This window comes from Melospiza georgiana, chromosome 5 (genome assembly GCF_028018845.1).
Source record: "Melospiza georgiana isolate bMelGeo1 chromosome 5, bMelGeo1.pri, whole genome shotgun sequence".
NCBI classification, from domain to species: domain Eukaryota; kingdom Metazoa; phylum Chordata; class Aves; order Passeriformes; family Passerellidae; genus Melospiza; species Melospiza georgiana.
Genome location: NC_080434.1, coordinates 20,922,464 through 20,945,160, shown reverse-complemented (window position 1 = coordinate 20,945,160; position 22,697 = coordinate 20,922,464). Strand labels below are relative to the sequence as shown.

At 46.3% G+C, this 22,697-nt stretch overlaps 2 protein-coding genes across 2 annotated transcripts; both read right to left on the bottom strand.

Moving 5' to 3' along the window:
* Positions 1–1,729: 1,729 nt before the first annotated feature.
* On the bottom strand, positions 1,730–15,522 carry SRP72 (signal recognition particle 72). Its single transcript, XM_058024057.1, has 19 exons — positions 15,382–15,522; positions 14,239–14,359; positions 12,366–12,489; positions 11,419–11,562; positions 10,556–10,667; positions 9,508–9,539; positions 8,831–8,955; positions 8,678–8,735; positions 8,367–8,498; positions 7,846–7,974; positions 7,280–7,352; positions 6,658–6,722; positions 5,568–5,663; positions 5,006–5,109; positions 4,334–4,411; positions 3,583–3,720; positions 3,279–3,316; positions 2,803–2,959; positions 1,730–1,985 (listed from the first exon to the last, which is right to left on the bottom strand). The coding sequence occupies exons 1-19, from the start codon at positions 15,485–15,487 to the stop codon at positions 1,811–1,813; spliced, it is 2,007 nt and encodes a 668-aa protein (XP_057880040.1). The 5' UTR covers positions 15,488–15,522; the 3' UTR covers positions 1,730–1,810.
* Positions 15,523–18,688: 3,166 nt separating this feature from the next.
* On the bottom strand, positions 18,689–22,645 carry LEPROTL1 (leptin receptor overlapping transcript like 1). The gene is made up of 4 exons (XM_058024211.1): positions 22,570–22,645; positions 22,259–22,334; positions 20,900–21,086; positions 18,689–19,877 (listed from the first exon to the last, which is right to left on the bottom strand). Exons 1-4 carry the CDS (start codon positions 22,583–22,585, stop codon positions 19,761–19,763), a joined length of 396 nt encoding a protein of 131 aa, XP_057880194.1. The 5' UTR covers positions 22,586–22,645; the 3' UTR covers positions 18,689–19,760.
* Between the last annotated feature and the right edge of the window lie 52 nt (positions 22,646–22,697).

Here is a 22,697-nt window from a genome sequence, read left to right as displayed (position 1 = left end):
TCACGAGTCAGCCTTTCCATCAGGCCAGAGCTTGTGCTAGGTTTCACCAGAGAAGACACCTGAAGAACAGAGTTGCGTTCTCCTCCGGTATCTCCCCTCCAAACACGGGACTGCTGCAGGACAGTGGTCTCTCTACTGTAGCCACATCAGCTGCTATCTAAGTGGGGGCACATCACCCAGCGAAGTAATTTAAAACAACATTCTTTGTTCAGCACTCAGTTGGCAGCAAGTGCCTGCCAGCCATTCATCTCAGCCCCCTTCTCAGATACTCCCACTGTACAGGCAAGGTAAAAAAAAATGGATTCTACATAGTTGATTTTTACTGCCAGGAGACTCAGGAGTTGTTTTTTTCTTAAGCTGCAGTAACATGTCCCTTACTCCCTACCTTTTAAGGCCTTTGCTTTAAATTCTTTCTGAGACAGAAGCTTTTGCCTTTTGGGCTGACATCTAACAACCCTCTCCAAGGCACATTTCTACCCACTGACAGTCGTCTCTGGAAAAATGTTTTGGCTACATTCAGATCAAACCAGAATTTTCAAGACCTGTGTTGAGAGATAGTAGTTTAGCCTGAGTAAGTTTTCAGCAGCATGAGATACATAGTTATAATTCTGTATGATTTAGTATGCTGTTTGCTTAGCTTTACTTGCTCAGGATGAGTAGCTGGATTTGCTGAAGCCTCAGGCTGCAAACCATGAATTTATACCTCCATAGCTGAAATTAGTTTTCCTAGTAATTTTCCCTAGTAGCTGGCATATTGTTTTGTCTTTAGTACAAGAAAAATATTGATAGCACACTGTTGTTTTTGTTGTTGATAAATGTGTTTATCCTAACTCCTGGGCTTTTTTTGGTTCCCCTGCTCTGCTAGCGAGCAGGTGCATCAGAAGATAAGGAGACAACTGTCAGCAAAGCTGCAACTTCACAAGAACCATCAACAGCCTTCCTGCACCGACACAGAGAAACACCTGAGTAAGGAGTTAAAGATCCAGATCAAAAATAACCATTGGGCCAAGAGGCATGCAAGTTGCATGCAGGATGGGCACTTAGTCTCAAAGGTATCATTTCTTGAGTTCTTTTGTTCTGGGTCCCTCTCCAGAGTCACTGAGCTTAAGCTGACCTGCTGCTGTACCACTCCATTTTCATAAACCCAGCACCTAAGACTTGTAGGAATGTAGGGTCAAGGCCAAAGGAGAAGGAAGCACACTTCAGACAACCACACACTCTGCTCACCTTTGTTTTGCCAAGCCCTTTAGAATAAGGCAGCTGGCTTGCAGAAAGTGGGACGCTGAATCTGCTGCCGTACACTTCACCATGCTATCTCCTAACAGTCTAGCTATCCCCCTTCAGCCTATCTTATCCTGTATTATAAAGCCCAGATGTCTTCTAAGATGCTTTGTGCCTTTGCTCTTTGGTGGTCAATGACTGACTGACATAAAAGACAGTGCTTGCATCACGCACAGATAAATCTGCTAAAGGCCTAAACTGACATATGCAAGAGGAGCATGAAACTACATTTTAAGAAATTCTTCATTATCTCACATCTGTTAAATGTGTGGCAACACAGAAACATTTATTCTTAGGGGCTTTGTTTGACTTTGATGGCAACAACCAAAGTCACAGTGAGGGCAAATGTGAGGAAGAGAACATGGTGAGCAGACAGATCATGGCATCTATACCAGCCCATCTCCCCACAGACCACTGACAGGCAGGACAGAGATCCAGATTCCAAGAGTCTTTCGCCAGCACTTGCTTTTGACCTTTATTCTGCAACCAGCATCACGTATTGAAGGAGGGACTTTACCCATCCTGCTTTTTACCACCCTCCTTTAGCCCCTTTCTTCTTTTTCTGCTGCTGCTTCTTCTTGGTGGCTGGAGCACCCGCGGGTTTTTGGTGCCTGGGAGGGATGACGTTACTCGCAGCCGATACAGCTGCCCCGCTGCCGGGCCGAGGGGAGGTAGGTGGGCTGCTGGCAGTTCTACTGGCGTCCCTGCAGGAAGGCAAGAGAAAAAGACACCATGTGGGTTCACAACCACCTGCAAGACATGGTACTAGTGCAGGGAGCTGACAGTGGAAACCAGCAGCTGCCCCATTAGGTAGCAAGCATTATGTATGAGAGGGCACTCATGCAAGGAGAGGCTTCAACATACAGAAGGAGCTGGTGGAGGATGGGAACATGTCTCAAAGGGCAGCAATCACCTTCTAACTGATGTTCACTAGATGGTGTAAGTCACTGACAATGAAAGCAAGGCTAACTTTTTAATAGATGTGTGACAGCACATGCAACATGCAAGAAGCCTTTCAGGTCCCACTCCTAGGCAGTGCAAATCCAGCATCCTTCCTCTCAGATGCTAGTTAAGACACCATCTTGCTGTCAGGCTTCATACATAATGGTAATTCTTGATTCCAGTTCAAATAATCAGTGTCAGCTTAGAAGGAAGTACAGTGTTTTCTCAAATCATGGCTAATGGTTCTACAGCTGCCAAAAGACTTGAAAGCAAATTGCTCAAGAGAAAGCATGCAAAATTAATCTCATTGCCAAAGGAGAAGTGCATTAAAAGACTATGAGAATTTTATTTGCACCTTGGCTCCTTCAAGCATGCCTATCCTATCACACTGGTTTTCAGGAACCTATAGAGATCTCCAGGGAGAGCAGCTGGTAGCAGGTTCAAGTGGCAAAGGACGATGTCACTTGTGCTACCCGCAGTTGATATGGTGACACAGCTGCAGCAGAGCAGCACAAACACAGCCCTCCCAGTTGCCCAGGAGTGAATCCCCCCATTGATCCTTGCAAAATGGGTACTTACAGTTCAGAGCCAGTTGTGGTTGAACCCTGAGTCCCCTTGCCAACTTGATCCTTCTTCTTGCCCTTCTTCCGTCCACGGTAGTAGGACCGCTCTCGCATTGGAAGCCACCGCTCAGGGTCGGGAGTCACCTTGGGGTCGTAGTTCTTGGGCAGCTTTCCTGCAGAACATCCAGTACCAGGAAATGAGACTGAGGTCAGCACAGCAGAGGCATCGCCAAGGGACACGCTTGGGATGTCAGTAGCAATGGCATGGCAGCACAAAGAGACCAGCAACTACATCACCCTATCAGGGTGTTGCTCTCACTCCTGAGGAAAAATGCCCCAACCAAACAGGCTATCATAAAGATCCATGTTTCCAGAGACACAGTCCTAGCAAGGGCTCTAGCTCCTAGGGACCTGTAGGCTAGCTATTTGGAGAAAGAATCTGGAGAACTCTCTGGAGCTGTGCTGTTTAAACAGCTAGGAAATACAACTTACCCTTCTTTTTTTTCTTCTTTTTCTTCACTTCCCCTTGTCTGAAAGGAAAACAAGACATTGTGACATAGCAGAGACAGAGCAGACAAATCAACTAAAAACTAGCTCTGGAAGAAGCTAAACCATTCCCTTGGTCTGCTGCTACATAAAGCTCCTTGCAGTCAAATAACAGGCTCCCTTTCCACCAGCTTGCCTTCTACAGCAATACCTTTACCACACCAGGTATGGCTCCTGAACTACCCCAAAGAAGGATGCACCAGAGCTACAGCAATAAAATTAAATAAAAAAATATAGCAGCCTGCTTTACCCTTGCTCCTTCTGCTGGTTCTCTCCAGTGAGCTTGGCAGCTTTCTTCCGAACGTAGGTTGCTCCATGGGAGTTCTCCAGCGCATCAACATCTACTTTCAGTGACATGGTGTCTGAGGAAGGCAAGTGTTTGCTAAGACTGCAGGGAAGAGTTCAGGGATGCAAACCAGCGAGCATAAAAACCCATGTTCTTCCAGAAAGCAAGAGGCAATCTCAGCTTAAATAAATTCTGTCAGTTAACAATACAGACAGCAGACAAGCCTATGGGGCTATTTCCATCTCTCTCACTAGCTTCTTACACAAGTTGGGATGAGCTGCTTAATCGCCAGCTGCCTCATTTTTCCCCTCTTTAATACAGGGAACAGCTTCCTGTGAAAGCAGCTCAGGTGACAAAAGCAGTATGTGAATGAGACAGTAGGTAAGCAAGAGCTTTGCCATATTGTATCAGTCCTGCATTACTACCGCAGGTTAAAGATCCCGACAGAAAAGATGCAGGTGCTCTTGTTTTTGGTTCCACCTTGTCTTATTAACTCTCAAAGCGGAGGAGGCCAAAGATTAAAGGGTCCTGAGATATCACAGTAACGAAGCCAATTAGAGAAATAATGTAGCTCAGACAACTTGACCTGGATATGTAGCTGTTCCAGAGAGGTTCCTTGCCTTTTTTTGGGTGAGAGTGGGTCTGAAGTCCCACACAGCTGAAAAACCAAGGAAGGAATACCCAAACACCTCTTTCACCACCATTAAAAGGATACACTTTAGCTTTTTCAGGGTCAACCAGGGAATAGGCAGAGATGAGCTGTGCCAGAGTATGCACATCTTTTGGGTTTTGCCTTTTGAGAGGAAAAAAAGAAAACAAAACAAAAGGACCAAGTTACCAATGTTACTCATCTCAAAGACCAGTAACACCACACAGTGCTTGCTGCTGCAGCACTGTTGCTATCTGTGGGGACAGGCATGTTAGTATGTGGTCTCCTCCAGAGCACACCACCAAACGTCACTGGTGTGGATTAAGGGAGGTACAGACAATTTCACAGTATCATGAAGCAGGCAATAGAAGAGGAAAAAACCAGTAGCAAAGGCAAGTTAACACTCCCCCCAGTAAAAGATCCCAGTAAGTGCACAACTGAAACTAAAACCTAGACATCCATGTTTATGTAGCACTAGAAAAAACTCCATTCCAGTCCCCAAAGAAATGTTCACTGCACACAGAGGCTTCTGGGTAAGTCTACCAGGGAGCACCAACTATAGATCAAATTAATTATCTCCCCTTCCTTCAAAATACAGCCTTGCATTGAAGCCCCAGTGCAAAGGCAACTCTACAGGACAGCTACTAGTCAGTCAAAATTGTCAGACATTGCCCACCACCAGACCGCTTGCAGACGACTCTGGGCAGAGACCTGCTGCTCAGCAACCACCCAACTCACTTCCAGAGCTCCTCCAAGTCGCTGATTGCTTCCTTCTTCCTGCCATGCTTCAGTTTGAAGTTGGCAGCTTCCCTTATCAGTGACAAATGGACAGGAGACTTTGGCTGAAAGACACAGCAGCCATGATTAGTTCCTTCCTATCACAGTGTGGAGCCCAGCTGTAGCTGGCTTTAATGCACCTGAGGCTTGGCCAAGGAGAACTGAGTTAACATCCTGTCATGCAGAAAGCAGACCACCTTTGCACTCTGGGAAGTGAAGCAGAACTGATGAGACAAGGCAGCTTGCTGCTCCACCATATTTTCCTACCAGGGAGAAGTCCTGATTGCTACATTTAGGCATCCATTGATGCCACCTTCCTAATCTGACAGGAGCTGCTGCTCCCTCTTCATAACACATATAAAATAATATGTTATTGATAAATGCTCACAAAACAGGAGCTCATATGTCTCCAGATCCCCAACTGGATAACTGTTGGGGCTATGCATCAACAGGAAAAGCTGAATTGGACTTGCTAGAAAGTGCAGGACAGGTTCTTGCACATAACTCCTCTGATCTGACTTGCCTGGTGCTGCTGATACCACTGGATAGCCTGTGTGAAGACTTCAATTGCACTGTCAATATCCTCTTCGTGACTGTACATTGTCACCAACGCAGACACCTGCAAATATTCAAGAGCAGTAAATAGCAGATCTTCATGCAAATTATCTACAGCCAGAGTCTCAGCAGTTAAACAATGGGATTTCCCAAAAGCAGAGTCAATGTGAGCTTTCTGCTCTGTCCCTAAAAACCAGCTGGGGTAACAGGCAGGATACCCAGGGCACATCTTCCTACCCAAGTCACTCCCAAAGGAACATCCCAGCATCTTCTTCCTATGGTACAAGCCTAAGATTGCATTCATAGAAGGAACCATCGTGTCTTGGCACTTTATATGCTTATCACAGAACTCAGTTTCATTAGAAAACCTTTTTCATCCCCCATTCTCTACCTCAAGAGCTATGAAAAAAGAAATCAGCACTGAAGAGATTATAAGGATACTGTCCATTTGCTGACATCCCAGTTACAAGTAGAGGTGACCCAGGGCAAGGAGCTGTCATTGTTAACTGCCCCTATAAATTATTTTGATCATTCACACTTACAATTGGAACAGATCCAACTCTCAGCTCCTGTTCAAGATGCTTATGCTGAACATGTGAGCACTTACAAGGCCATCAGGCTTTTCTGAATAGCAGGTGTGGATAAGCATGCAGATCAGGGTGATGCTGCAGGGAGGGAACACAGCACTTTCCCCCTAAGGCCTGCTGTCCTAAAGCTGCTTCTAAAACATCCTAACAGTACCTACCAGCAACCAGCAGTTGCTCCAGTCATGTTATGCAAGTAAATCCAGGCAACATGCAGGACTGAGAGATTACCAGGGAGTCAGAACATAGGCAGAGAGCATCCCTCTGACAGGCAGAGTACTTCTGTGACTATGTTCAGGCTACCTGAAGCAAGTTATAATACCACCTTTGTCCAAGACCAGGAAAATGGCCTCAGAATCCTTGCAGACACTCAAGTCAAGTGGCAGCCACAGGGAAGAGGCAAAAAGGAGCAAGCAGTGGAAAGCTCTCCTGCAAGGGAAAAACCTTACACAGCTCAGATGGAGTTTTGCTTACCATACCAGGCTTGTGCTGCAGTTCTTCTATGCTCCTTAGGATCATGCAGGCTTTGGTGACACTGCCTAGAAAAGAGACAAGGAAGAACACACTCTGAATGGCATCACAACACCTGATCCCACCAGTGAACTTCAAGCCAAAGGTAAACAATGGGGACAGAACAATTCCCCTTCTCACATCTCCCCCATTGCAGGAGTTAAGGACAGAACTCCACACAATGGACCCTTCTCTTGTCACATCATGCAAGGGTTCAGGAGCAAGCTTTGGCTACCAGGGAGTTCTCTTCAAGCTCAAGTCTGTGCTGCCTGACTGCATAGAGGAATGGTACCATTATGGAGCCTCACACTGCTCCCAAAATTATCCAGCCCCAGAGGAGATTCAGCATTTCACAGAGACTGTGGGCACTTCTGTCAGCAATATGAGGAGCCTATGTATCCAGACATTAGCTATCAACATTATCCTGCCATAGCTAAATATATGTATTACCTGACTGAAAGTACCTCTACTCTGCACCCCTGTCATAACAGTGACTGCAGCACAGCTTGCCCTGAAGTCTGGTTTTCTTACCCCTTGTACCCTTGTCAAGTGCAGACACTTCCCAACAAAGGAGGACACTAGATACCTTGAGCAATTTTTAGCTGGGCCATCGTCAGCTTGATCTCAGCTGCATTGGCAGGGTGCTGGTCTGCAAAGTCCTGAGAGTCAGAAGAAACAACAATTCAACTTGTGTGTGGGCACCAGGCTGCTGCTTTGGTGAATCATATGTCATGCTCAGTCACAGCAAGCTGGCAAGAGCCAAAGAAAGCTTTCCAGCACAAGCAGGTTTCAGCACACAGCAGAGAAGGACCACCAAGTGTGCCCTTTCAGATTTCTGGCCCAGGCCACTCAATCCAAAGAAGGGTGTTGCAAACTGCTTGTAAGCAGAGCTGCAAAGCCTACTGCTTACCCTAGAAGTCTACTACAGCTTCATAAGCATAAAAATCAGAGGTGTAAGGGAACTATTTCCCTTTAAAAGCAGAATTGTTCAATTGGGTGTGAAGGCTTTCCAGCAGCATTAAACCAAATCAAAATAAGGAGTCAAGATAACCCTGGAAATTTAAACCAAACAAAACAAACTAAGGGAAAACAGCACAGGAAAACACAACACACAGGTTTAGATGGTGCTTGGCCAACTTTCTCTTAACCTACCTGCAGAAGCCCTACGGCCTTTGCATGCTGCTTCTCACGGCACAGCTGGGCTGCCTGGATGAGCACAGGGAGCAGGTGCTCGGGGCTCTGGGACTGCAGGCTTGCTGACAGCTTGCGGCACTGGTCTGCCTGCAGGGGAAAGAGGAAAGAGAGAGCTCACTTTTCTCACCTCTGCGAGCACCTTACACAGGGCCAAGAAACCAACAGAATCTAAGAAGAGATACTAGTGGTGATGCCCCTGAAATGAGTACACAGAACCAAGAGGTCCTTTTAGTGCCCCTTCAGACACATTTAAGAATCCCCACATCACTTTTATCTTCTGGGTATCTCCACACCATCCTCACTACAGCAATACCTAAGACAGTTGTGCTTATAGGGATGATTTTATTTTTCTACTCACTTATGTGCCTAAACCTAGAGGTCCTATTTTCTGAAACAGAACAGCTGCATCTTTGTTTTTTCCCAGTCAAACTCATGTGGATTTAATCCATAGCTACTTACTGCAGATCAGTTTCCCCTACCTGGTTTGTGTACATTGCAAGCAAAGCCTTGTTGAATTCAATTGCCTGGAGCTGCTTCTTGGAGAGTTTATGCTCAACTCCTTCTGCATTGGTCAGCTTCACCTTTTTCTTTGAATCAAAGACATTTTGGTCCTGTGGAAATCACACATCATGAGAAGATTTCACTACATTCCTTGAAGAAGAAAAGGTCCCTGGGTCTGCAATTTAACTACAGTTTAAGAAAACATCTTTACTGATTATCTTCCTTCTCTCCACAGAAGCAGAGAAGCAAGCTGACTAACCACAATGAAAGTGGCAAGGTAATTCTATACCTTGTTAATTGTGATGATATTATTTGCAATGACAGCAAGGAGTCCTACATCTGTTGGCCTGCAGATAAGAAAAGTAGAAAGCATTCTGTTACTGAACAGCAGTCTCTCACAGATGGAAGGCTGAGCATTTGTTTTTTTAAAAAAACCCCTTACTTCAACTTGATTATTTGATTGTAGAGCTGTAGAGCATCCTCTGTACGTCCCTGCAGTTGCATGATATAAGCCATCTGACCATGAATAATAGCCAGTTCAGCCTCAATGTCTTCTTCTGTCACATCCTGAATGAAAATCAAAGCAAAAAGTTAAAAGCTGTTATCTCACCTCTCTTCCAGCTTCAGCATTCTGCTGGCAAACATCTGTGAGCATTCCTGGGCAGTATTAGCAGCAAAATATCCCAGCAACTACAGATGAAAGTTGTACCCACAGCACAAAGAGAAGCATATTTGAATTAAACTAGGAGAAAAGAAAGCTTCACCTACTCTAGCTAGAATCTGAAGATTACCTTAACTTGTACATTCAATCTGCCATTCTGCAACGATTGGTTACAAATTCCCTGTTTGTCACCACCCACTCAGCACGTTCATCCCTAGCAGGGGTAGGTCACAGGGAGGTTTCAGACAACCTGCACTAGAACTCTGCAAGGAGCACAGCAGCAAACAGCCTGTGGTGTCAGCTGCCCGCCTGCAACAGCCATGATGGCTGCCCCAGCCTCACAAGCTGGTACCAGCAGAGCAGCCCTGGCTCTGCTCTGGCTCTCTGCACTTTGGGACTGCACCCTCGCTGCCCCTGCTGCAAAGCAAACACTCTCCAGAACCACATCAGGAACTCACCGAGTCCTCTGACAGTGACTGGCGGCACAGCTCTACAAGGAAAAACATTGAAAAACACAATTTAGAAGGCTTTAGGGTGAAAAAAACCAGGCAAGAAGCATGAGGCAACATAGAACCTTTCCATGTATCCCTGCAACTCCTGCAGCACTACAAGGGCACAGCAGATTACCAGGTTGATGATGGATGGGACTAAGCATGAGAGAGCAGACTATGTGAAGCAGAAGAACAATCAAAGGCACAGAAGATACTGTCCCTCCCAGACACTAATTTTCTCTCCTGACCAAAATTACTTAGACCTAGCTCCTGATTTTTCCCATAAGGATCAGCTGCAACTGCTCACCAGTTACGCAGTGCAAGCCTGCAATATTCAGCTTACAACACCCTTTATGGGGCAGCAGTTCTGTAAGTTTTTCAGTACCCACACTAGTCACTTCTTCACTTTTTCACACTTCACCACAGTATCACTTGTTTGTCCTCCACAGGATTACTATCAAAGGACATAGGCTCAAATTACACATGCTTATCAGTTGTATGGGACACTTTCAAAACTGGGACAGAACTGACCTATTTATCTGTAAGAGCAATTAGATCAGACAGAACTAGTCCTTCCTAGTTCTCTCCCCAGATTTTTTAAACATGCAAAATCCCCCTTTAACTCCATTGAAAAAAAAATCCTCTTTGCTAAAAAGCTCATTTACTGGCTTATACTAATTCATACCATGAAGTACCTTGAACTTTTATAGCATGTACTTAAATACATACTCATACCAACAAAATTTCATCTCATGTTTATGAGATTACATTCACATCTACTTCCTGCTTCAAAAAAATGCACAAAGTTATTGAATACAAATCAGGGGGCTGTAGGAGAGCCAGGACATGCTGCATGGCAGAGGAACACGTGTCCAAAAACACCAGCTTCACAACAAATCCCGCTGCTGATCAGTTTCTAAATTCTCAAAACCTCTTTTCCTCTGATTTGTGCATCAGAGTGCAAATAACTGCTTCTACTACACAAAGCTTCCCTCTCACCTCACCAGGCTTTTACCTTCTGCTTTCTGTAGTTTTTTCATTGCTTCATTCAGCTTTCCTTGCCCAATCAATGCACATGCACTGTTATAACACAGCTCGTAGGTAGCTTCTCGAAGGCCTAAATCCTCCTAGCATGAAAAATAAATATAACATTGCATAAACACCAACAGATTTAACAGGCAACACACACAAACCAGAGTTTTCCTGTACATTCAAACTAACCCTTGAAATACATTTAAGAAGCAAATTTGACAGGGCAAGTAAGTTGCAGCACAAAGGATCTTTCCTCACACTGCACAAAGTCAGAGGCTGACAAGGCAGCAGGGAAACTCCAGCCTGAACCTGGGGACTACTTAGGCTTGTGCAAAAGGGCAACCAAGAACTGCTGCTCTAGAAAATTAGAAAGTGAATCCACAGCACTGAACAGGAAGCTGAGCATGCTGTGTGCACCTCCAAGGACAAGGATTTCTAAACAAATGTGAACATTACAGTCTTCATTGTTCATTAACAAAAATATTCCCAAGCATGGCTGGGTGATCATAAGAACTAGCTTTAACCCTGAGCAAAAGGGTAATGAGAAAAGTGCTAGTCACCACGGGTGTTCTGCTAATACAGGTTCAGAAAGATCTACTTCCTGCTCTGCTGTGACATCTAAAGTACAGGCTCTCTAAAGATCAAAGGTGAAGTGTAATTCATAAATAATAACAGCATTTATTCCTCCATACAGGAAAAACCACTACATGATCTTCAACATACTCAGAAATCTTTACGAGACAGGAACACCTTTCTGTCCTGTTCAGTATCCACAATTCCAGTACAATTTGTATCTCTATTCCTTGGCTCTCACTCTAACACCCAAAGACATACATACTCACTTACTGGCACCACCTTCTCCCATGTGCTTTGTGCTGCCACAACAGCAGAGAGGTTGGTTTTTCTCTCCTCCTCATACTCATCCTGGGAGTTGCGGATGAGATCCCTGTACGCAGCCAGACAATCATCGTAACGCTCCAGCCTGTACAACTGAGAAAGGAGAGGGATTAGCCCTCAGAACAGGATTTTCCTGTGCATGCCGGTAACTACAGCCTCCTTCCTCCCTCCCCATGGACTGGGGGCAGTAGAGCATCATATGTTTTAAGCTGAACATTACTAACATTTGCATCTACCTTTAAGGGCAAGCTATATAGACTACACTTGCAAGGACTCAAGCAATGACACCAGATACCTGCACAAAAATGACACAGCTCCTACTCCTAAAACAGCTTCTTTAAAAGCAGCAGTTTACTCAGTTTTGTCCTCAAACAGCCTTCTTCCAAATTAGATCGCCTCTCTAAGAAAGAAATTAAATGAATGGTCTTTCATGCAGCTGAGAGAAGACAGCCAATTCTTCACAAAACTGTTCTGATCAACCAGGAAAAAAAGAAGAGGAAAAAGCATAACTTCTTTTTCGCATCACTTTTAATGACTGAGACATCAGGTCCCACAAACCATTCCTGAACAGGTATCTAATGCAAACGGATGGCTGAACCACAAACAAATCCCATCAGATCTCTTCCTTCCTCAACTAGGTGGCTAATACCAGGCCAGACCCAGGAAGGGAGCAGAAGTCACAAATGTATTGCTTTGGTTCTGTGGGAATAAGATGACAACACTGCCTCCAGGACGAGGCAACTGAAGCTTCACAGAAGTCTGAGCAGTTGGAACCATACCTGTCCTTACCTTCAAGCCAGAGAAGGAAATTCTGTCCCCATACCTGTCCCCCATTAGAGGAGGGACAAGGCATCCAGCATATGAAACTCCCACCAGGAAGAAAAGCTTGTAATTACCACTTGTCCATAAAGCTCCTTCAGTTTGTCTGTCTGCTGACTGGCACTCTGAATGGTCTTGAGAGCACTTTCAATACGGTTCAACCTGTATTCACAGTAGGCCTTCTCAAAGGCAATAACATCACTGCAAGGACAAGACAAAGGCTGACAGCCAGCACTAGAGTTTCCATTCAACAGCATTCATTCACATATAACCAGCCCTAATTAGGGACAGATTGCTACATAACCAAAAATCCAAACACACGATCCCAGATTACTGGATTATGTGTCTGTTCAGCACTGAAAGTATCTCCTATCTTCTTGGTGTTCAACAGAGAAAGCATATCAAAACTTCATCCAAAAACAAAAGGTTCCTTTTTAATGGCAGTTCCACACACATGGTATTCCAAATCCTCTCTGCTCCAGGCCGCCTACTAATTATGCTAATCAAATGCTAAAAGGTAAAACAATAGCAAACTTCATTCCCTGACATTTTCTTAAGGGAAAGGCATTACATTGCAACGAAACATTGTTGCTGCAAACTTCTAAAGACAATTGACTCACAAAGAGAAAGGAAAAATATAAAACACAGTCCACTTACAGGCTGATACCAAGACAAAGGTAACATTAACATATTTTGAAATATGATTGCAGCAGAACTGCAGCAAAAGGGTTTGCTTTTGCAAACATAAATTGGCTTCAAAGCAAGCTCACACCAGGAGGGAAGCACTCTCAAAGAATCTGAGCCTTGAAAGCTATGTTCCACCTAACCCCTGAGTTACCATTTAAGACAAAGGAAAATAATCAGCAAGTCCTTTAGTTCATGCATGGGGCCACTTATTATTAGCTTTACTCTGCCTATTTCAAATGATCTCAATTCAACTGATTATTAAGGAAGTTTGAAAATTAATGGCATTTAGAATTAAATCAAAGCAGCCTCAGTGCAGGACAGGAAAACTTCAAGACTGACCAAGAACCACCATTCTCCTTGCTCTGCAGGACACAGACATACAGTAGAATGAGCTGAAAGAAGTTATAGGAAGAACTCTGAAACCAGTTGAATATAAAAAAAAAATGCTTCTCCCTACCATATAATAAAATAATAGGCTAAAATATTTGAATTAAGCCCCTTTTGTCCCAGGAAAGAAGAAACTGGTGAAGAGGGTAATTACATGTTATTCAGATGCAAACAAAAAACAAAGGTATGTTTCATGACATTGATTATTTCAACACGCCTTTCTCGGAACTTCCTTAAAAAGCACAGCATCTGAAACACAAGTTTTGCTGCCAGCCACTTCTTGGGTAGCACTTTTCATCCTTGTCATTGCACAAAGAGCATCCTTATGAGGAACAAAATTAGAATCTTAAGGACACAAATGAGAAGCTTGATTTGTTCTCAAACACAATTTGTCTCCAGGGTCCTGGTTTTGAGAGGATGCACAAAGGGCTTGCACCACCCCAAAAGCTGAGGCAGCTCCTTCAGGCTGGCAAAGCAAAGGACACCAAGGAGCTGTATGATGACACAGCCAAGCAAAGCCAACAGCTTGCTGCCACCAACAAAGGCTTCTCCCTTCTCACTTCCCTCCCAGAGAGATCTGTCCCCTTCCCTTGTACCAGCCACGCTACCCAGCCACATCTACAAGCAGAACCAGCATGTGAAGGTGGCTGAAAACTCATGGAGAATCCCTTCAACAGTAACAGCAAGGTGTTAGACTGCCTCAAACTCGACCAGACCCTGTCTCAACTCCTCCCATAAATAAGTATGTCACCAACCCCAATGTCTCTGAGCATATCCTGCTCTTTATTTTGCTGCCTTATTAGTCCTCTCCACTGAAGCTGCAGCAGCTTCTCAAGGACTCAGGAGTTTTGTAAAGCACAGCATGACACAACTCACCTGGTTAACACTTTAGTGTGGGTATTGATTACACCAAGGGCTTCCTTGAAGTTCCCATTCTGGATAAGACACACTACTTTACACTGAAGTGCTGTCACGTCGTCTTTGTTGATCTGCAGTACTGGAGGACAAACCAGTTTCAACACAGTGATCCAACTCAAACACAGCCAGGCTTTGTAAGAGACTCACATTATTAGAGCTGCAAAAACCCATCCTAGAGAGTGGCCACATCAACTTAAAGCATCCTGGAGCGGCCTGCTTTGGCTGGGATCATGAAACAAACCCCAGCAGGATAAAAGAATCCAATACAGACTCTGAACTTACCAGAAGCATGCACTGTGCTAACATGTCTGGAAGAGAGCTGCACCAAAGAGGCTACACAGGCCTGGGCAGACCTTTCCTTGACATTTCACTTCAGGCAAAGACCACAGTGCCAAGGCCCCAGTGCCACGTAAAGCACACTCAGGAAGGAAAACATGTGGTACAGAAGAACGGTGTGGCTCTTGACAGGGAGTCACTTTACATGCTAAAACTTTCTGCCAGTGGATGACAGTGAATGAGAACTAGAAGAGAGGCATGAATTTTCCTATTTGATTTTTTTCAGGGATGCCAGCTTTTCCAGGACAGGAGATGAATCCCTACTGCCTACCAGCAGCAAAGACAGAACTTACAGCAACAACGCGCCTGCTACTGCAATCCCGTTTTGGATGCCTAGCCACCAAAACAACACATCTCAACGCGAACCCTCCGTTTCGAGCAAGTTGTAGTTAGTCCATATGCACACCACCCCTCTTCCAGTTCCCGGGGGAAAAGCCCTCCTTCCTCCAATGACCAAAACGGAAGGAAAACCCACGAGTAACTCCGAGGGCTTAACCCACAGCAAGGGATGCGTGCTGCAACACAAGGACCCGACGGTCACGGCACAGCAGCGGAGCCTGGGCCCCGGCCGCCCCTCTTCCCCCTAGCCCAACACAGTAAGATCCTCGCAGCCTTTGCCCGCGGCCCCGCTCCCGGCACGAACCCTACGGACGGACAGCACCGCTCCCCGCCGCACCGCACCGACCCGACCCTCCGCAAGGCCAGCGCGCCCGGGCAGAGACCCCAGACCCGCGGCGCGGGGAACGGCGCTGCCGCCGCACTCACTCTTATTGACGGACTTGAGTGCGCGGGCGAAGTCGCCGTTCTGGCCGCAGCGATTCACCTCGCTCCACAGCCCCGCCGCTGCCGCCGCCCCCGCGGCCGCCGCCATCTTGGCACCGGGAGCAGACACACGTCGCGGGGGCGGCGCCGCGCCGGAAGCGGAAGAGCCGAGCGGGGCCCCGCCCCCAGCAGGCGCTTGTGCCCTTCCGGCAGCTCCGCCCTGCCCGGTACCGGCGCTGGGCCGGTGCGCTGTGAGCCCCTCAGGGCCCGCCCTGCCCGGTACCGGCGCTGGGCCGGTGCGCTGTGAGCCCCTCAGGGCCCGCCCTGCCCGGTATCGGCGCGGTGCGCTGTGAGCCCCTCAGGGCCCGCCCTGCCCGGTACCCGCGCTGGGCCGTTGCGCTGTGAGCCCCTCAGGGCCCGCCCTGCCCGGTACCGGCGCGGTGCGCTGTGAGCGCCTCAGGGCCCGCCCTGCCCGGTACCGGTGCGCTGTGAGCCCCTCAGGGCCCGCCCTGCCCTGCCCGGCACCGGCGCTGGGCCGGTGCGCTGTGAGCGCCTCAGGGCCCGCCCTGCCCGGTACCGGCGCTGGGGCGGTGCGCTGTGAGCCCCTCAGGGCCCGCCCTGCCCGGTACCGGTGCGCTGTGAGCCCCTCAGGGCCCGCCCTGCCCGGCACCGGCGCTGGGCCGGTGCGCTGTGAGCGCCTCAGGGCCCGCCCTGCCCGGTACCGGCGCTGGGCCGGTGCGCTGTGAGCGCCTCAGGGCCCGCAGGTTCCCGGTGCTGCCGGCAGGGGGGTAACGGGGCCAGCCGGGCTCCGCACCCGGGCAGCCCTGGCGGTGTGCACAGGCTGGAACGAGAGGCTGGAGCAGCGCTGCAGGAAGGGAGCTGGGGGTGCTGGTCCAGGGCATTGAATGTGGGGCACTGAGCCCTGGCAGCCAGGAGGGCCAGCCCTGTCCTGGGGGGCAGCAGGCACAGCCAGGCAAGGGAGGGGATTGTCCTGCTCTGCTCTGAGCTGGGGCAGCCTCACCTCCAGGGCTGGGGGCAGCTCTGGGTGCCACATCAGACAGGCCCTGAGCTGTTGGAGAGTGTCCGGAGAACAGTGACGGGCCCTGAGAGGAAGCTGTATGAAGAGCGATGAAGGCCACTTGGTGTGTTCAGCCTGGAGGAGAGAGGGAGACCTCACTGTGGTCTTGAACATCCTCAAGAGAGGAAGAGGAGGGGCAAGTACCGACGTCTTCACTCTGGTGACAAGTGACAGGACTCAAGGAAACGGAATGGAGCTCAGCCAGGGAAGGTCCAGGCTAAATTTCAGGAACAGGTTCTTCATCCAGATGGTGGTCAGGCACTGGAACAGCTCCCCAGGGAAGGGGTCACAGCACCAAGCCTGACAGAGCTCAGGAAGCCTTTGGACAATGCACTCAGGCACAGGGTGTGACTTTGGGGATTGTCCTGCACAGGGACTGGTGCTGGACTCAGTCATCCTGATGGGTCTCTTCCAGCCCAGCACTTTCAGTGATTCTACTGATTTAATTTGCTTTCATGAAAAAGCTCTGTAGATGTAGCACCTTAGTTATTGCCAAATAACTCCACTCCCCTTTTCATGTTTTGACCAAAGCGAGTGTGTGTGTGGAGAAAGGGCGACTGATCATCCTAAAAGGATTTTCCAACTCCCGTTACTTTCTTCTGCTAGAAGACTGGCATCAGTCATCAGCTTTCAAATTTCAGAAATGTCATGATCACAAATATCACAAAGGCTGTGTAGTTTTTAAAATAAAAATTGCAGAGTTATAAATACATCTGAGGGTTAAGGTGGCCATCACTTTGTATAACACCACCCACATTACAGGATTTGGCTTTCAAACAGAAACTGAAGGAAACACTGCAATGTGACACAACAAAGTCAACTCAGTGCAACTTGGACACTGGACCCTCTCTTTATAAATCAGTCCCGGGTAAAAACCACAAATACTCGCTCTGAAGGACTAGTGAGCAGTCTGGTGTCATCTCTTCCACAGGAGTAACAACCACATTAAATAAAGGAAAAAGAACAATTAATACTTTAAACAAAATACTCTTTTTATTAGAGTATTTTTGATTAAACATACAGAACTCAAGACTGCTATTTAAAATTCGTATCGCTCAAAGTTTTTCCCTCTAAAGGATGGTAACACAATCTCAGTGCATATTATATGGAAGGATCATACCTCTCAAGTGTCCTGCTCATGAATCAGAGCAATACTGCATGTACTTGGTGTGCAAGCAAGGAGGGGGTGCTGTAATGCAATTAACAGACAAAAAATGCACCACCAATACAGAGTCAGCTCCATGACCAGTGATCCAGAGAGTAGAATCATGTGGCTTCAGGAATGAAGAACACAGTTCCTGACCATGAAAAAGGAATAGGTAACAGATCATATGTGTACAAGTCCTAGGCACTCCTCCTCCATAAGGACTGCAGGGAACTGCAATTTTAGCTGCTGGTTTGGAAGATTTTTTTGAAGCATCCATTCTCTTGGGGTGTGGGTGCAGAAATCTTGCTGAAAAAGGGAAAGAAACGTGATCCTCCAGCCCTTATGCAGCTCCAAACGCCACCATCAGGCAGCCTGGTGAAGCACTTGGTCACACTTGAAATACGTCTGCTCTGGAGCCTTGGCACCTGCTTGTTCCTCTGCTCCACACACAGGACATGAACAAAGCAGAGTGTGGAGGGAGCCACAGCCCAGCTGCCCCCACCTGCCAGTATCAGCTCCTGGAGCACACCCCATGACTATCAGACTTTGTATACTCATATACATTTATGAACACACACACACATATATATACATATATATATATATGTATGCAGACTTCCTACTTGGTTTCCATCTGTGCACAAACACTACAGCCAAGACCTGCAGTTCTCTGTCTTTTCATACTGTTGAGCAAAACCTAAGCTTTCAATTACACATAGTTAAGTTTCATAGACTTATTTTTAAAGAATTGAAAAATACAGTTTAGAAGTAAGTTTGGTCAAGGTCATCACTGCACACGTACAGGCAAACCTGGTTAAGTGGTACTCATCAACTGTGCTGTGATGGAATGTGCAATGGCAGATTTCCTCAAATGAAAAATCTGGACATTTGAGAGGTATGCAGAAAACTTGTCTTAAATACTTGAAGCTACATGTGCAATCTTACAGAACACAAGCTACAGTTACAGACATAACAGTAAATCTTATTAACCAACAGTGCATAAGAACTTAAAAACAGTCAGTGAAATCAGTTCAGCCAGTGACTTCCAAAAAAGTCGTGCCTCAGCTGCATTGAGGGGGAAAAAAAAAGGGGGGGGGCAGGAAAACTCAGGCAAGTTTAACATAGTTTTAATCTACATTTTAAAAGCTGGTTTATTATATATTTATATATATATATATGCTATGTATAAAATAAATTAAAAAGGGAGAGGAGCAAATAGCTTTGTATATGCTTCAAATTAACACAGACCAGTAGTTCCATAAATGAACATTTTACCATTTTTGTGGTAAAAAGTTGACATAAAAGTTCAAAACCATACAATGCTTATAAATAGAAAGAGTTCAAAAGATACCTTTTTTTAAAAAAATGGAATTTAAACATCATTTTCTCTTCCCCTACAATACACTTCAGTTTTCTATATCAGCATCAATACATTTACAGAGTATTTGAATGTCACATCCACAGAACTGATAACAAAGCAGGTAAAAGAGCCAGTGGTGTTAAAATTTAGGACTTCTCTCCCAAATAACTCTACCTGCTCCTCAGCCTTCTCCTGAAATGAAGGCTATCAACATTCATCACCCAGTCTGAGGTATGGGCAGAAGAAAATCTGCAACTGGTACTCTCCAACCCACCTTGCCTCTGCTAAAATATAGCAACAATCTATTGATCTGGTAATTGGCAATGGTGGTGGACAATCTCTTACTTCCATTCAGCTTGTATATAATTTAATCCTGGCATTTGAAAAAGAAATGAAACATTGTATTAATTCATAACTTAAAAAACAAACAAAAAAACCCCACCAACAAAGAAAAACCCCACAAAAACCCCCAACTTTAAATCTCTGAAACTATGTTTAAATGTTGTTCCTGGTTTAAAGCTTCACATAAAACATTGGACAGAAGGATGACAATTTTAAACCAAGAGAGCACCTAAAAACATACCATAGGTAAAAATGAAATCAATCATCTCTCCACTTCATAAAAACGTAGAAACCCTGTCAGCAACAGTAGTACACTCAGAACGAACAACGTCAAAAGGAGCATCTAGAATACTCAAGAGGCTTGCTATGCTACTTCTCTTTATTGCCCATTCTCTCATTTGTATGGATGGCCACCGCATGACAAGATGCCTGTGGATAGTTCTCTGGTCTTCCTTTCACCACTGCTGCCAGCTGAAGTCGTCATTGCTGCCAAAGACCAAGAAGAATCCTAGGATGGTGGCAAAGATGACTGTATTCCCCGTGAGAACGAGGGCACACGCGCCCCAGTAAATCTGTGAACAGGGGAATTCAGTTAGACACGTCTGGAGCTGAGCACTAACAAGACAAAAGGCAACATCTTACTATCCCATTCTCAACAAAGTTCAGTAACACATCCATGATGCAAGACACAACACCTCATTATTTGTGGTGACACCAAGCAGGTTTACCCAAAGTTACTTGAGAAATTCACAGCCAGCCAAGCAGCACTGCAAGTTTCTTCTAGCTGTACTCAAGGCATTGGCTAGCTACAGGCACAACTGGTTTGCTATGCAAAGTAAGGCTAGACAACAGCATCAAACACATCTGCAGCCCTGCTATGCTGTAAGACTCTTTAAAACAGGTATTTAAGGTCTTCAAAACGCCAGCAGATAACCCAGTAACAAAAAAGGAGGTGAATGTTTTCACAGGAGAGTAAGGGGATTACTCAAAGGATGTGAGGCATTCCAACTGTCCATCTGAGCTGTTCTTGTCTGAAGACATTTATGAAAGTGCACTCCATGTTCTTTAACTTGGTAGTGCTTTCTGACATTGACACAAACAAAGTGAACTTGTAAAGAATTTTAGTGAAAAGCTGTATATTGGGAAATATGTAATGGGAACTTGGAAGTTTAAGGAAATTATGCCAATATCACTTACAATATCATTTACAGTGAGTATAAAAATACTTTTTTTTTGTTTATTCATGCTGCTTTAGCTCAACTATTCCACAAATTGTCTTCAAAGTATTCTTTACACTTCTATATTTGGTTACTTCCCTGTTAAGTTTTCACAGTATTTTCTGTCTCATTTTCTCTGCATTGCATTGTTAGGCTTTATTCCATGACCACATGAAGCAAATGGGAATCACAAATGTTCTGCCATGCTCCCATTTCAGTATTGATTTTTTTGCCAAAAAAAAATCTTATTCTGGTTCCAAAAGCACATAATTGTAAGAGTTATTTAGTGCATGAAAGCTTTACCTTCAATAAACAACCAAACACAAAGTTTTCTAGAAAAAAATAAAAAGACAATCACAGGTTGAAATACTACTAACCAGTTCTGCTCTTGCAAACACTATGGGCAGCCCAAATGCTGAGACCACAATGCCTGTTGTAAGGAATATGGCCAGCTCCTTGCAGGCATTACTTGTAGCATCTGTGTCATCTACCAATCTTCTTGCTATGCAGTACGGGATAGGAGAAAGGATGTAAAAAAACAGAACAAACAGTGGCCAGTACTGGCTGAAATAGAAAGGAGAAAAAAAGTTTTACTTAACTGGATTTACTTCCTGCTCCTCCTAAAATCCATGCAAGGCATTTTTCCCATCCAGCATTCCCATTTAGGACAGACAGACAAGCCCAGAGAAGGCAAATCCTTTGTCATTAATCCTACAGACCATGTGCCTGAGTGGCTTCGGCTGACCTCAATGGCAGCAGAGCTCACTAACAGGATATTCACAAAGCAGGACTGCACTAAGCAAGCCTAAATCTAATGCCACCTTACAAGGTGAGCTTAACTCCAAGTTTATCCTGTCAGTTGTACTTAGGGGATACCCTTGCAGCCCCCAGAATAGACTTCTCAGGCACACCTTCTCAGGCAGGTGCACATGGTTTCAATAAAACTTTACTGCGTTGTCTGAAGGGCAACTGTATAAGGGTCTCCTTCCCAAGGGTTTGTGTCACTAGCACTGGCTTCATAACAAAAGAAAACTGGCCTAGGAATTCTAGTCATATATGTAGAAACTGCAATTCACAACCCATAACAGGTCTATCAACAAAATATTTAGTATTTATTCAACAGTGAATAAGTCAATTTAAAATCTTTTCTGTAAAGTCAGCATTCACTTGCAAAGAGTCAAAGCCATAGGCCTTACTATCTGAGCACTTGGTCTGCTACTTTGTATCTCCTGAAAACCAAGAGATAGGAATCGATGTCGGGAAAGTACAGACAGCAGCTGCAATTACTCCAGACGCTATATTACAAGTGTGGGACACAGCCAAGGATCCAGCTGAGAGTCAGTGACACCCCACCTGCCCCTAGGCAGCCACAGAAAATGCAATCCTTCCCTGGATAACTCGCTGCCCACCTCGGGAGACGCTGCTGTCTGAGGGTCACCCACAGACAGTCAGGGCAATGCATCCTTTCACAGTCTGCAGCCAGGCCTGGCACTTTAACTTTTGCTGCCATTACTTTTTAGGATTGATTAAATCCTGGACGGTCTTTCTTTTTGTTCCCACCCCAACCTTTTGAAACAAAAGACAAAAAAACCCAAAACAAAATAAAACAAAAAAACCCTCAAAACCTGAGGTCCCTCCTACACAGAGAGAACTTATCCCCGTTATGGAAGCGGGACTCCCGTGAAGTTCCAGCCACACAAACAGAAGCAGGAGAACAGAAAGAGAGAGCACGGTACTTGTATTGGGGCAGGGCGCATCCGAGCATCAAGAACATCAGTCCGACCGCTCCCCCAAAGGACAGGCTGATCAGCGCTACAACGAGAACAAACCCAGGCAACGTGAAGGGAGCCCCGCAGCGCGCACGGCACCCACCGCCGCCCGCAGACCAACGCGGGCTCGGCTCAGCGCAGCCCCGGCCGCCCGGGGGCACTCGGGGTCCCGCGGGGGCTCACGGCCCCTCCCGCCCGAGGGCCCGGCCCAGCCTGGCCCCTCCCCGCGCGGGGCGCGCGCTCCCGCCGTTCCCGGCCCCGCCCCGCCCCGCGCGCACCTTTGATTCCCGCCATGGCGCCGCCCGTCCCGCCAGCCGCGCGGCACCGGAGAGGCGCGCGCCGGGAACCGGAAACGCCTCGCGGAAGCGGAAGCCGTAGGGGCAAGGGGCGGGCACGGCCCCGTGAC

Excerpts from the sequence above, each read along its gene's own strand:
- SRP72 (XM_058024057.1), bottom strand. The coding sequence starts at position 15,487 with ATGGCGGCGGCCGCGGGGGCGGCGGCAGCGGCGGGGCTGTGGAGCGAG. Across the intron at positions 8,499-8,677 it reads ATATCATCACAATTAACAAG|GACCAAAATGTCTTTGATTC; the intron begins GTATAGAATTAC and ends TGATTTCCACAG. Across the intron at positions 2,960-3,278 it reads AAAGAAGAAAAAAAAGAAGG|GAAAGCTGCCCAAGAACTAC; the intron begins GTAAGTTGTATT and ends GATGTTCTGCAG.
- LEPROTL1 (XM_058024211.1), bottom strand. Across the intron at positions 21,087-22,258 it reads TGCGCCCTGCCCCAATACAA|CCAGTACTGGCCACTGTTTG; the intron begins GTACCGTGCTCT and ends TTTCTATTTCAG. Across the intron at positions 19,878-20,899 it reads TGTTTGCAAGAGCAGAACTG|ATTTACTGGGGCGCGTGTGC; the intron begins GTTAGTAGTATT and ends CCCTGTTCACAG.